Here is a 12,120-nt window from a genome sequence, read left to right as displayed (position 1 = left end):
AGTAAATAAAAATGTCTCACTGAAGGGAAGCATGAGACATAATGATAAATCTCATCAGGTCCGTATAAGAGCTCATGATTTCAAACCCATGTTACTTGTATACCCACTAGTTAAAATTTAGTTCTACCCAAGTATTAAAGATATGAGATTCTCTGCCAGACAATAAACAGTAATGTTTCTGAAAAGACCAACTACTTACGCCTCATAACAACTGTAATTATGCAAAAATTGAGGGCCAAATCCATCTCTGATGATGTCAGCGGAATAAAGGCAGAACCTGTGGAATCATAGCTGTATGGTATGAAACTATTTAATACAGTATTTTTATAGAAAATAAAAAAGTTTTAAAATTCTATTGACATAATATACAGCTGTACACCTAAGTTATCCAAACATGTGCAGAGCTGCAAAAACATTCAAATAGAAATTGTATAAAAAGCAAAATTTGTAATTAAGAAAAGGAATTTAGCCATTTGTACAAAGTAATGTTTTTTCCCTTCAATTTGCTCTTTAGTTTTCATAAGTTAAATTTAAAAATTAGTCAACACACTGAATTAAGTATGTAGATTTTCATTTAAATAAATCAGTCAACAATTTTTTTATAAAGTATTTAACACTTCATTGTAGAAACATAGGCAAAATGACTATTATAACCAAAATGAAAAATACTGTTCAATTTAAAAAAATGTACTTAAACAAGAACCTGAAAAAGTTTATGATATGCATAACATTGTTCAAGCAAAATTGCACTAGTATTACATAAATCAAGAGTTTTATAAAGGCCTCAATATGGCAAAGTTTAGAAATAGGTAGTATGCATGCACAATAGTACAACAAAAATCTTTTATAAAACAGCAGTTATTTTTGTAATGCTTGTACAAAGGGAATAAAGAGCAACCACAAACATATTTAATCTGTTAGGTTAATATATTATGATAGCTAAAAGTCAGTCATGTCTAGCAGAGGAAGGAAGAGTCCTCCACAGTATATGTGTGAATAAGTCTTTTGTGCCTTTAAAGATATGTATAAAATATTTCGATTCAGTTCAAACCTGAAAGAAATTGTATTCTTTATTTCCATCAAAATTAAAAAAGGCGAGTCAGATTTTTCCTCTGAGCAACAACAGAAAGCAGACCAGGTCAGAGCAAGTGCTGGAAACTGATACTGATGCTTTTCACTTTTGATAATCGGATTTTGGTATTTAACCCAGACTACTGAAACTTGGACTTAGGGAAGGTTTCACTAATATGCAATTTGGTTATGTTTTACCTCCACAATATCACAGTTTACCTTCATTTAAAGAAACTGCTGTGTTTTATATTCTTTAATCTCTCTAAACAGGTATGACTTTTATGTGATTGTCAAAACTGAATGCTGTGATTACCTGTGTGTGCTTAAGGTTTGGGGTTTGTTTTTTTCCCTACTGCTTGGTATGAGTTGGGGAATTATTAATCCATAAGTAATGCATGTGATTAAGTGAATAAACATATAATGCATGTGTAGGCAATGCCCTCTTGTGCTCTAGGGTGGCTACTGTCCTACAGGACTGTTGGAGTTCATATGCTTTGTCCCACAGCAAGTAAGGTTTCAGCTTCCAAGATATATCGTTACTATGTTCTATAAGGTTTTAATAAATACAAAGCTTGTTTACATGGTATATATGTTTAGTATATCATGTACAGTCACTGAATTTCTGAAACATAATCATTGTGTTCATGCAGATCATTAGATGTTTCATTTCTATAGTCTTGTTTACTTCTTGGCAACCTAAAGCTAATTTAAAAGCAAGTTATGTTTGTTTGTGAAAAGTTATCTAGCTTTATCAGGATCTGAAGAGAAATTCTAATGGGCACAAAGAAGAGAGTAGACCATTCAATCATTCTTTCACCATTTAAAATAAACAAAATTACACACTGTACTACAGCTTCCAGACTACATAATGAAAAAGTGCAGATACCATCTTCATCGATTAAGTAGAACCAAAAAAGTTCATAGAAAATAGATTGCTCATTTTCACGCTACAAACGAATATGTTGTTTGCAATTTTAACAAATTTAAAGGTGTGTTATTTCAGCAGCATTGTTGTAAATTGTACCGTAGTGCAGTTTCTTTTTCATAAAAATACCTTACAAATGGTCAGTCAAAAGTCATCAGCAAAAGAAAAACCCAGAAAACAATCAACCAAACAAAAAACAGAGGTAATGCTGATGCCAAAACAATTATAATACTGTTGGTACATAGAAAAGTAATCCTTATATTTTATACATTTATACAGAGTATAAAAGGTAACAGCAGATTATGCCACAGTCTCCCTTATCCCAATATCTATTTTCTTTGGAAGGAGTTCTCTTCTTTCATCAACACTTGCTAAGGAGTTTCGACAGTTTTGTCCATCCATGTATAACTTTGCATATACTGGATTGGCGTAATTTGTTGGCTGCAGAGAAATTAAGCAAACATTAGTTCAGTCGGATTAAACCAAAATAAATGTTTATGGAAATGGAAATGGTTTTGTTAAAGCAAGAACAAGTACACATAAAATATAATTGGGCATATTTAATAGATACCTGGACTTCTGCAAACCTGATAATGAGTTAATTATTTAGTTAAAAATTAAAGTCATGATGAGACATGCTATTAAAATAATCCATGACACGACATGCAGCATATTATGATATTAAAACCATAAAAACAATGACAAAAACAAAAACCTTGAAAAATGTCTCTGAAGTTGACTTGTCCACCTTATTACACTGGAAGATTTCAGAATAGATATGAAGAAGTTTATAGAGAAGGTGCACTGTGAGACCATGTGACAAGTTTAACAGTAGAAAACTGCAACCAACAGTTTCCATATATTACCTGTTCTAAGACATCAGCATCCCATCAATAGCTGACCATGTTTTCGAATTCTGTGGCCCAAATATACAACATGATTTGACCAAAAATTCAATACTTTCGTAATGTAAATTAAACTTTAATAATAAACCAGCATAACTCTTAATATATCATAGTAGTTACAGATTGAGAAGTGTTTTCTCAGCAATTTTGGTAGTTTGGACTGTAATGAAAAAATCTATTGAAATGAGTGGTACTTCAGTATAGGACAAGTCCATTTTTAACTCTGCAAAGCACTTCTGTATATGAGAAATCTCTGGAGTCTGACAGCACAGAAGGATATATAACATGGATGAAAACTTACTTTCCTATCAGTAATGCTAAGGAGAAAGCACTATTCGTCCTTTACCATGTGAACATCTCCACTAATTCCTTCACACTTTGTGCCTTTATTGTCTCCTAGAAGACCTTTGCTATCCAATGAGATGTTCAGCTTTTTACCTATAATAACTGGAAAGGGTACTTCGTGGTCAAAATCTTCCTCTTCCTTATAACTATTGTAACAGCTTTGCTTACACAAATTCAATACACCAGTAAACTATAAAATAGGTAAATTAATTTGTTTGGTGTATGCAAGAAGTGGATAAACTTTAAATTACCCAAAACAGAAGTGGGTAGGTTTTCCTGACTTGCATTTATCCTGCGTACACCCTGGGTAACAAGGAATGAAAGATGCCTAGAATCTTAGTTTTTCCTTCCCCTGTTGATCAATACCATTTCTGAGCCCAGGATCAGATATTCCTTAGGCTGGCTAGCTATGGCAGTTACTCAGTTTGTTAGTTAAAAGCTGCGTATTCTATCTACTAATGACAAAGTGATTGCCTGGTGTTTGACACTTTCCTGGAATGAAGGCAGAAAAAGGTGAGTCACATCTATTTAAAAAAAAAAAAGAAAAAAAAATAAAAAAAAAAGAAAGAAGAAGCTACTCTTCTATATTAATGGAACATAAATATGCAGTCAACTGCTGTAGTAATGTATGAGAGCAAACTCTCAGCTATACCTGTCTGTCCCCATTGAATTAGAGATCTTCACATTTTTTGTAACGATTATAATCAGAAATTTAGGAAAACAGAAATTTAGTTTCATTTCAAATGACAGGACTTTTTATTTAATTGACAATCGTTATTAAGGATGATAACCACAATAGAAGAGAGACTTGGCATCTATATAGTGCCTTTTGGAGTTTTAAAAATTATATATAATAGTAGGCTCTGTCTCATGATACTTCTTTTAGTTGGTACTGATAACATAATGCAGTACAGTGAGGTATAGAAAGTAACCTGAGCAACTTAAATAACAGAAAAATATTAGAGACGTGCATATATATATTCTAGCTTTCATCATCCATGGTTTTGTGTTCCATCAGAAATATCATGCCCTATACAAATTATTAAACTTCCAAATACAACATTTTACAATCATGCAAGAATGCAAATGGCACAAAAGATGAATATATATACTGAGGAACATGAAAATGAATGTCGTATTGATGTCCCTTTTTAATATTTTATATTTCAATGTTTGTAAACATCATGCTAAGTTGTAGTCAAAATCTGATGTTTTAGAAGTAACTATTTTGTGATAAAAATTGATTGAAAGCTGAATAATCAAAATCTGCATTGCAAATATTAAAGGAAATTGTTCATTTTAGTGTGTATCAAATTCCCCTACAATAAAAGGACTTGCTTTCATTTCTTTCATTCAGTTTGATAAACTTCACTAAATGCCTGTAATTACATACCAATTGCAAATATATCAAGATACATGGTTGTGAATGCTATGCTAAATCTATATAATGCTAAGGAAAAGCATCACATTGCTTACTGGTTTTGCATTCCTTTGCAAAGACACATTTGCAGTTTTAGATCATGTTACAATGATGGGTACAGATGAAATTCTGTATGCAGAGAGGAACCCTTTATTTCAAATAGAAAATGTATTATTTTCTGTCATTCTTCTTTCCATTAAAAGAAGAAAAACAAAATTAAAACCAAACAGAAAATGCCTCTATTCAAAAATGACAGATGAACTTTCTTTAGAAAGGGGCTGTGGTGGAATGAAATGGATTTGAATCATCATTTCTCACCCCTGTTGATAGTGGTCCTTTCAAGTCAGAGTTTAGGTAGATTGATGGAGCTGTGTGGGGAAGCTTGAATGCAGTGGGCCCTCCCCCTATGTATCTGGCCTGTGTAAACAGAAAATTTTAGTTTCTGTGCTAATAGACCATTTTCCACGTGTACTTAACAACACTGTTAAATAAACAGTGCACTGATCAAAACCATTATTTTAGAGTGATCTACAATTTTTAAAAAAAATCTACTTACAGGTATTCTTCAGCATGAAAAATTCTTGCATTCAATAAAAGAATAAAATTCAGCATTCTAAAATTATTTTCCATTAAGGATTAGAGCCAGAATTCACAATAAGCATTGGCTCAGTTACTCTTCCTCCAGTGAGTAACTCCATTTTCAGCTCACCTCTTGTATTCAGCACACTATGTGATTCGGTGATGACTTTCCTAGAGCTAACAGTAATCCGGTTATTGCTTTGTCAGAAATGCCACAGAATGATGGCTGCCCTTTGGTGTATGTCTGATTACGGAGCTCTAGGAAAGATATCACAGCATTACCCTGTTCATCCCATGTCACATCACTCAGGGAGTTCAATCACTGAAGAGTGGTGCTGCAAAAGTGACAGCATCTTTTACAAGAAAATCATAGTACTTACTAGCTTTGTGTAAACATTTAATCTATCTATCCAGCCAGGACTCTGGAATCCTTTATACCTTTGGAAGTTTTCATATATGAAATAAGTTAGTCTCATATGTACGCATACACTTTTTCATGCTTCAAATGGTAGACTGTACAACAATATAATTCCATTCAGTATTTGTGACTAGATTAAAAAGATAGGCTGTGATTTGGCAACTTAAGGCAGATGTGTCTATGACAAAAAACTCATTTCATAGTTTAGTTCAAACTCTACTTGGTAAAATGCAGGCCCTAGGAAAAATGTCCATCAGCAAGCATCAGACTGCAAAACAGCTGTTAATATATACAGAACATTTATTCTAATGAAATCTAACTTCCCTTTATATTCATTAACTAAATCTAAAAGTCATTGTTTTATGTTTATACTAGTTACATTTAAAGTCAAAACCTTTGTAAGATATAAAATAAGTAGTGTTTTTGCAACTAGAAAAATAAAAAATTACCTTTTCTGCATTTACAGTAAAGTCTGAGGCTAAAAGACCACCTTCACTGTGATCATGGCCCACCTCATACATGTTATATGATGGATTGCCAATTTCTACATTGATTCCTCCATTTATCATGGGTTGTCGTCTGATAGTTTTTGTCCTATAATGTATAAACACACACACAAAAAGAAGCTAGTGACTTTTCAAGTAATTTCTTGGATGCTTCATCCTAAAATGGTACAAATTTAATTTTATTTCTCTTTAATCATTAAGACCAACAGAATGAAAAAGTGTTTCCTGCAGAGACAATCAGAAAATCCCTCTATTTTTCAAAGTAGCAATCTGAGTCTATGTGTAGATCTCACATAAACTGGAATTAGCTTTTTATTGTTTTTCTCAGTTTGGCTGTAGCAATATGAATTCATACAAAGTGCCCACTCATTGTCTATAACCCTGACTTCCTCCTGTTATTTCCAGATTTCCCTCACTTCCCAAGGGAAGTCTTGCAAATTCACCGCAGATTCCCTGCAGTAACAAAGATGGAGCAAACATGAGTCATGTTCCATTGCTCATTCATTTCACTTCCATTTGAAATCACTTGCCCAAAGTCAGTTGTAATCTGAGGACAAGCAAATGGTTTCATTATGATGCATTAAAAATGTATGAACTTCTCATAGTTCCAGTTTGTATTCCCTGCCAGTGGTTATTGGAAAGCTGAAGTTCAACCTGAATGTTTTCAAACTGTAATAAAAGATAGAATCTTATTTTTAACCTTGAATTAGATATCAGTAATGATAAGTCATTTAGTTGAATTGTTTTAGTTGCTGAATTAATTTCTTTTAGCTAAGGAGGTGAAATCAGTCTGAGCAATTGAAATAAACTCAAGAGGGTAATTTTTCCCAACACAATATGTTCTCTAGAATTACAAGGGAATAACGGGGAGGTCACAGTCAGGATGATAATAGTCAAGTCCTCTTGTTTGGTTGAGAAAGATGCAGTCAGTGTCTGAAATCCATCATACTAATGGATCTGTATTTTTCAGAAATTGCATAGAAAAAATATTTGCTAAAATAAACACTTATCTGTAGCGTACAGGTGTTGAACATCTATATCTATTTTAATACTTGTCAGTCTTCTTTGAAGAGATTAAAGAAACCCTAAAATACATTTTCAAATATAATTTTAGGAAAAAAAAAAGTTCTTTATTGAGGTTAGTTCTATTTCTTTACTGAATATCTATTATTTAACAAGTTATTCTCAATAACTTAAATAATTTACAGACCAGCAACTACTTTTCAGGATTTGGCTATCACTAAACTTGGTTTTTAGGCACAGCAGCACGCAATGACATCCATGGAGCCTGGCAGGGTCAGTGTTACTAACAGTATGGTTAGGGAATGTATTTACCTTGTTGGGTTTCCAAAAAGGATTTAAAAATTAATGCTTACTAGTTAGCACCAGAGTTTACAGAGGAGATGCTATGTATGATCCTAGATGATAGTAACGTGAAAAATTCTTTTAGTTTGGAGAACTGGAATAGTCTCATAAATGGTCACATTTGCAGAAACAGTAGATTCATCCCATATTTCTAAAGGACTTTACAAAAGACGACATTATCCTGGTTTCAGAGGCGGGTAACAAGCCCCAGGAGAAAGGAAGACAGCTGCTCAACACCAACCAGCAGGCCAACTACAGGCCTGAGGTAAATGGTTTGCTGTCTGATTCCCACTCCAGGTCTTCCCTAGCTGGCCATGTCCTTATTACTAGGAATCTTTCCTTGTTAAATCTGCATTGTCGCTAACATCACTTTCTCATTTCTCTGAACATGAGGAAGTCAGCAGCTCTCTCAAGTGTCTTCATACAGTAGAAACACTTCTGCCACCCAACATGGCCTTTGAAGAAATGGCCAAAGGCAAAATGTCTACTACACTTCCTAAATTCATTATCGGCTCTAAGGCAGATAAATTCAAGAGAACAAAAGATTCACTGTTCAGTGATGGAATTTGGCTTCCTATTGAAGATACTAAAGAAATACAGGAATGATGACAAGGCTTGGGACCCTATACTCTGGACAGTGTTTACATCTTCACTATAACTTACATAAGATTTAAAATAACTAATCAAAGTAAATAAATTGAAGTGAACTGTAACTAGAAACTGGAAGTTCTGCACAGGCTCCATCTGAAAGTATTAATAGACATGAACAATATTAATTACATGGTTCCAATGAAATACATTAATTCTATTTACAAAGTTCACTAAGTCTCTGGATAAAATGATTAACATTTATACAGCCTTGACAAGATTGAGCAACTGGATAAGAAAAGAACTACATTTTCTTATCTAGTGTATGTGGAATATAAGTATAAATAATAGACATGATTGTTCCAGCAAGAACCAAACTGTAACTAAGTCACTGCCTTCAGAAACAAGTTTTGGGTTGTTTGCCGTGGTTTTTTTAATATCTGCTCAACATATAGGAAGGGAATTTTTTATATTAAAAAGACACACATACTTTAAAGATTTACCTTTTACTTCATATAAACCTTTATACTTCAATAAAAAATTACTTACCTTCGTTTTCTTTTGCAAAGAAATAGTCCAATTACTAGAGTAGTGATCAAAGTCACCAGTAAAACGAGAGGAACAATGATTGCAATGCTTCCTAAAACAGGAAAAGGAAATATCATTGAATGCTCACAGCTGCATCTAATAATTTCTTCACAGCTGTAAAATAGGTACATCATTTTTAAAAGAATAATTTCCCTCACCAACAAATGCAATTTCATGTGATGAGCTTCACTAATTTGAGATTTTAATGTCAATCAATAAAAATTATTACATATAATGGTGTAAACACGAGTACTTTTATCAACAAATCAGGACCTTACTCTTTCTGGATACCAATACACTTTGGACCAATTCCCTGCCCTCATTTGCAGCGATACTGTATGAAGGTGTGTGGAATTGCTGAACAATTCAGGTTGGAGTGGCATGGCCACTGACTTAACTGCCACCATCATCTTCAGTTTAAGTTACACAACTATTAATTTAAAATATTCAGTAAGCACGGCTCTGATTGAGGAATTCCATTATTAGCATTTGTATGTATTTATTACTTTTATTTGTGGGAAAATGAAAAGTAGTAAGCAATATTCATTTCTAGATGGTTGGTGCATTCCTACATTTTACTGCATTGTACTCGAGAGCCAATAATTTTGTTATGTTGATATAGGCAATCAAGGAAACTACAATAATGCTTAATGTAGCAGAAAAACAGTGCACAGATCAGACAGCAATGTTAAAGGAGAGGAGGGAACAGAGAAGAAGAAAATGGGCTTAACATTATTTTGGTAGATAACTTCACTGAAATGAGACTACCTGCAAAAATGAAGCCAGCAATTGTACCCTTCTAAGATTTTCTCAGCTTTAATGTAGGTAGCTTCCAATAAAGAAATACATGCAACATCTAATTTTATGTTATAAAAAAACGGCCCTTATAAACTACAGTACTCCAGTATAAAGCCAATGTGGAATGACATACATTTCCTTTAATATCAAAATTCTTAACTGGTGGAAAACAAAAACATTGCTGGTTGTTTCATTGGTTACATTTATTGTTTTATTAAAAAAATAAGCTATTGGCAGTTTCTGCTCTATATTAAACACAGTCTAAATCAAGAATTGAAAAAGATGCCTTGAATTCTGCCTGAAGGTTTACTGAAAGCCAAGTCAGGTTGTCAGAGGCCCGAAATGAAGTACTACTGAATAAAAGCTTGAACCATCCTGAGTTCACTTCAGCTTATGAAGATTCAGCATGTAAAGACATTACAACAATGCTATTTTAAGATAACATTTGATAAATAACTGGATGAAGGTCTACTTAGGAGGAAAAAAAACCCCAACCCAAAAATGGTTCATTTTGTCCTGGCAGGTAACCATTCAAGAAAAAAACCTGAAAAACAGCCCACCAGGCATGAATTGCCATCTGGTGACCATGGTGCTGCCTGGGGTCTAGGAGCAGGCACAAGACGAACACCCATTTCCCAAATAGTAGCAGGCATTCCCTCAACATGAAATACTGACCTAGGTTCTGGCTGCGTTTTAGCTCATTTCCAGCTTTTAAGTGTTATTTCACTTGTCTGGATTGCTAGGAAGATTTCATCTAAGCATCAAGCTGACCTGAATAGTGGGTGATTCGTTTTACTGCTCCAGTTGGGTTAAAAGTGACCGAGAGACGTACAGCAGGGTACCATCAGCATACTCACTGCACCGCAGGGAACCTTGTCCAGTTTAAACTGCCAATAGTGTAGCAATACCATCCTTTTATGCTTACAGACATGTTTAAAAAAATACGACAGGAGCTATTCTTACTTTCAGCATGATTTTCACAGTAGGTAAAACTCAAACCTCTGCAGACAGCCAATACAAAAGTTATGAACTACTTACAACTCTATTTTTGATGCTTTCAGTAGGACTTAAATGGCAGAGGTGTCATACTAGTTCTCTGCACAGCAGTGATATCACCAAGCACTTGCTATTTGATACACTTTCTTTAAGAAAAGTGCAGGCTAGCACTTGAAGCAGCGAGTGTACAGCATACGGCTTGCATGCAAACCACCTCATGAAACCCTGAATATCAATCAAAAAGTTAGGAGATCTACATTTGTGTGGGTTTTTTTTTGTTTGTTTTAAGAAAACTTACAGGTAACTAGCAAATCTCATGACACAAACTCGCATTGTAAAATACCATCAGGTTAAAATTCTAAAACTTAGGCAAATTTGATAAGTGATAGCAGTTATTTGAAGTACTTACTTGTACTGATGTTGTCAGATTTGCTGCTTTTGGGAGCTGGCCTCTCACACTGGGTGCCTGACCAGTTGGCTGAACATCTAAAAGGATCCAATTAAAGATGGTCAAGTTAATGGATGTCAGCTATTAACACACTAACCTATTAAAGAGACCACCAGCATCTTCTCATGAGCTACACGAATGACAACAGTGAGTCCACAAAATAAACAAATAAGCTTCATGGAAGGAGTCAGAAGTACTCTGCCACGACACTTACAACATTCTGAGTACTTTTTTAGTCTAAAACTACAGCTTTGTATCTTCGATTCCTGTTACTATCACTGCAATCATCATTCCAAAATCCTTTTCTAAAATTCTTGATTAATAGAACAACAGACATAATCAACAGTATATTAACGTCCTATTAAACCAGCCACCACCTACAATGCAATAGTGAAGGAACACTTGAGCTGGATCCATGTGTAGACAACTTCGTCCCGCAAGGCTTATTTCCTAAGGCACTTTATTTGCAGCATATTGTTTTAGGGTCAGCTTTGATCTAGAAGTTCTAACAGACACGTCTGTATTGCACAAAGCATATCTGACTGGACATAAACTACTCCACACATCCAGTAACCCGCAGTATCCATAACAATTGGCTCCTTCCACTGTTCTGCTGTCCCCCATTGCCCTGGATAATGCAAAGTTTACTACAGAATACTTCTTACAGATCTTGTTGTAATAATTGAGTTGAACAATTAAGACCTATCTTTGACTAATATTTACAAATAAACTGAAGTTCCCCTTTGCTTTCAGATTTAAATGTTTTCTTGAAAATTCTACAATTTAATGGCTTTATCTTTTAAAATTTTGAACTATATAAATAGATATTAGAAATATGCAGAAATATATATGTGTGTGTGTGTGAGAGCATGTGTGAGAGTTAAAGCATTAAGAGCTGTCCTGAAGGGACAGGAGCATCTGCTGGCTTCAGAAGGCCTTGAATACTGTTTATGTTCAGAATATATGCTTCATGAGCCAGGTGCCTGGATAAGTATACACTTATTCTTCTATAATTTCCTCGTGTGAATATCAATATGCAAATTTTCTTCAATTGGGATTCAAAATGCTCTCCACGCATACAAGCAAACACAAGGAGTCCATGTATGCAGACTCAGCAAATCCATCAAAAATGGAAACAAATACCTGAATGAAATTCAATTGCTTATTC

At 34.2% G+C, this 12,120-nt stretch overlaps 1 protein-coding gene across 1 annotated transcript in view; it reads right to left on the bottom strand.

Annotated features, from left to right (window-relative positions):
- Positions 1-554: 554 nt before the first annotated feature.
- Positions 555-12,120, bottom strand: part of LRP1B (LDL receptor related protein 1B) — a 750,913-nt gene continuing 739,347 nt past the window's right edge. Inside the window, exons 86-90 of the mRNA XM_074828545.1 lie at positions 10,914-10,990; positions 8,672-8,762; positions 6,113-6,257; positions 4,985-5,083; positions 555-2,437 (exon numbers count right to left, since the gene is read on the bottom strand). Coding sequence (XP_074684646.1) covers positions 2,297-2,437; positions 4,985-5,083; positions 6,113-6,257; positions 8,672-8,762; positions 10,914-10,990 — 553 coding nt within the window. The 3' untranslated portion in view covers positions 555-2,296. The remainder of the gene's footprint in view (positions 2,438-4,984; positions 5,084-6,112; positions 6,258-8,671; positions 8,763-10,913; positions 10,991-12,120) is intronic.

Source organism: Strix aluco, chromosome 6 (genome assembly GCF_031877795.1).
Source record: "Strix aluco isolate bStrAlu1 chromosome 6, bStrAlu1.hap1, whole genome shotgun sequence".
Taxonomy (NCBI): Eukaryota; Metazoa; Chordata; class Aves; order Strigiformes; family Strigidae; genus Strix; species Strix aluco.
Note: the sequence above shows the minus strand (reverse complement) of the source record. Positions and strands in the feature narration are given on the sequence as shown.